The sequence below is a fragment of the Lucilia sericata genome, unplaced genomic scaffold (genome assembly GCF_015586225.1).
Source record: "Lucilia sericata isolate MDLA Ls3-8-SP2 unplaced genomic scaffold, ASM1558622v1 Contig008615F_arrow, whole genome shotgun sequence".
NCBI lineage: Eukaryota > Metazoa > Arthropoda > Insecta > Diptera > Calliphoridae > Lucilia > Lucilia sericata.
In genome coordinates, this window is record NW_023998143.1 from 7,994 (window position 1) to 10,702 (window position 2,709).

Sequence of the window (2,709 nt, forward strand, 5' to 3'; positions counted from 1 at the left end):
CTTTCTTGCTAGATTCTTAATAGTTAATCTAAAAATTTAGAAACTTAAGAATAATCTTAAGACAAAATAAACTGTTTTAAATGAAATATAAGTAAATTTTACAAATTTAGTTAAAAAAAACAAATTTCTTTAAAAAAAGTAAAACAAAAGACTTAAGACACAAACTTTAAGTTGGCTTTTATATAGAAATGTAATAATTTGGCTAAATGTAAAATGATTTAAAGATATAGTGACTTATTTGAGAGAATAACAAGTTAAGTTTAGCAATTTAGTCTAATAAAACTTTACTAAAACAAACAGGCTTAATGAGTTTTGCATAGAAATTCTTGCTGTTTTTGAAAATATTCTTTGTTTTCAATTTAATTTAAGGACAAAGTGACAAAAACCAAATACTTTTTTACAAACTTTACTCAAGAAGACTTTAATCAAACAAAAGACTTAAGACACAAACTTGTTTAATAGATTTTTATAATAAATTGCAGCAATTTTTTAGAATATCAATGTTTAACCCCCATTTTCAGTTATCGTTCAATCGTTAGTTATTCTTCCAGTTAAGAAAATTTTTGTATAAGAACAGTCAATATAACTTAAAGTTAAAAAATAACTAGACATGGCGAAAATGGGGGTAAACTAAGAAAGAAGAGTAAATTTTACAAATTTTGTATAAGAAAACTTTCATAAAACAAAAGACTTAAGACACAATCTCGCTTTAAGAAATTTAGAAAACGAAAAGCAATTTAAAGAGAAGTCTGAAGGGAAAATAAAAATAAACATTTCAAAGTCAAATCAAAGACTCCAAGTCCTTTAAAATAAAGTGGCAAATGACAATTCAAGGCAAAACAAAAGACTTAAGAAACAAGTTATGTAAAGAGATGATTGTAGGGTTACGAGCGAATAGTAAAAGCAAAAAATCTTTAAAAAGTGGAAAATATTAGGATAAAAGGTAGAAATTAAGAAATTAAGAAAATTTCAAACAAAACAAAAGACTTAAGAAACAAGTTCAGTTATGTAAAGAGACGATTGTAGGGTTATGAGCGTATAGTACAAGCGGAAAAACTTTAAAAAGTGGAAAATGTTAGAACAAAAGATAGAAATTAGAAAATTAAAAACAAAGCTAAAGGCACATAGAATAAACTTTAAAAAACAAAAAGGAAAATTAGTCTTATTTGGAGCTAAAACCAAAGACTTAAGACACAAGTGCTGCAAAGAAAATTGATAATTTGTTCGAAGCGGCAAAAACCTGAAATTTTTTAGAAGAATTTTTGTAATAAAAACACATTTTTTTCAATTAAATTTTCATAAACATTTTATATTTTTTTTCAAAATTTTTTTTTTTTTTTTTTGTTTTCTTGTAAAAGAAAACTTGTTTCATGTTATTTTTTGTTTTTCAAATAATCTACAATTCATTGGTATTTTCAATTTTTAATAAATATATACAATATTAAAATAAAAAATAATAAAAATTTGTTTAAAAAAATAATACAATTGTTGCAATCAAAATCATTATATACAATTTTTTCTAGCCATAGGCTGGTCAACATGGGGTTTTCAATTAAAAACTAAAAAACTTATAAAGTAATAAAAAAAAGCATGCATAAAAGTAAAAAAATATAAATTATATACAATAATTTTCTGGGGGGGAATATAAACAATTAGATTAATAACTAAATAGAGTAAAAAATTTAAAAAAATAAACATTCAACTAACTACAACTTATAAAACTAATATTTGGAATTTCAATTTAAAAAATTTATGAGGTAAAGGCGGCTGTTGAAAAAATCTAACAGCGGCTCTTTACTATTATATACAATTTTAGACTTGAAATTTTTTTGTGTGTGTGTGTTTGGCTTAAAAACTAATAATAATAATAAAAATTAATAATAATATAAAATTTGCATTGACTATAAAGGGATGGATGGTTTAAGTTACTGTTTCTTACGTGTTGTGTGTTGAGCGGTGGTTTTGGTAGTTTGCTTAGAGTAGGAGGCTGCAGTTAAACACAAACTATACCTCTTTGAGCATGATGAGAACCGAAGGCAGCATAGTTGGCTTCAGCTAATTTTTGCCTTTTATTAGCCTCTGAATCGGAAGAGTTTTCCGAGTTTTCATTAGAACTTTCCATTTGATAGAATTTGCGGCGCATATTTTGTTGTCTTTCTTCCTCTGAGGAGGAGGTTTCACTTAACATATCACTATCACTGTGCACTGATGATCTAGAGGTTTTCATGCTCAAATCCATGGGACAATCTTGATTCATGGGCTCTTCATAGTTGGAGGAGGGTGCAGAGGTTTCGTGTGTTATAGAGCAGACTGATACGGGTGAAAGGGATTGCATTTTAATGGCAAATGTGGTTTCAGCTGAGGTATGTTGCACTGGTGAGGCTCTTACAGCAAGGGGACTATGAACTTGATGATGATGTGTTTGAGCCAAAGAGGAGACAGGTGAGATGGAGTGTTGTGAGATTAAAGATTTATGTTCTTGTTCATCATCATCACCGGAAACACATAATTCGGGAGATTGTCTATTGGAGGCGGGTTGTTGGTTAAGTGACATATGTTGCATGTGTTGCATGTGCTCAACATCATGAGTTAATGAGTGTACTGAATGATTGGTGGGTGAGAAACGTGATTGAGATTCCCCGGAGGCTGCAGAGTCTACCGATTGTCTGTGTTTGTACATTTCCGAGCGATAGGCAGCATCAGCAGCGG

At 28.9% G+C, this 2,709-nt stretch overlaps 1 protein-coding gene across 1 annotated transcript; it reads right to left on the reverse strand.

The window, feature by feature from the left end:
- Window positions 1-1,298: 1,298 nt before the first annotated feature.
- LOC119615835 (zygotic gap protein knirps) lies at window positions 1,299-2,703 on the reverse strand. Its single transcript, XM_037971819.1, has one exon. It carries the CDS (start codon window positions 2,678-2,680, stop codon window positions 1,994-1,996), a length of 687 nt encoding a protein of 228 aa, XP_037827747.1. The 5' UTR covers window positions 2,681-2,703; the 3' UTR covers window positions 1,299-1,993.
- Window positions 2,704-2,709: the final 6 nt, after the last annotated feature.

Coding starts and splice junctions, on each gene's coding strand:
- LOC119615835 (XM_037971819.1), bottom strand. CDS start 2,680: ATGTACAAACACAGACAATCGGTAGACTCTGCAGCCTCCGGGGAATCT.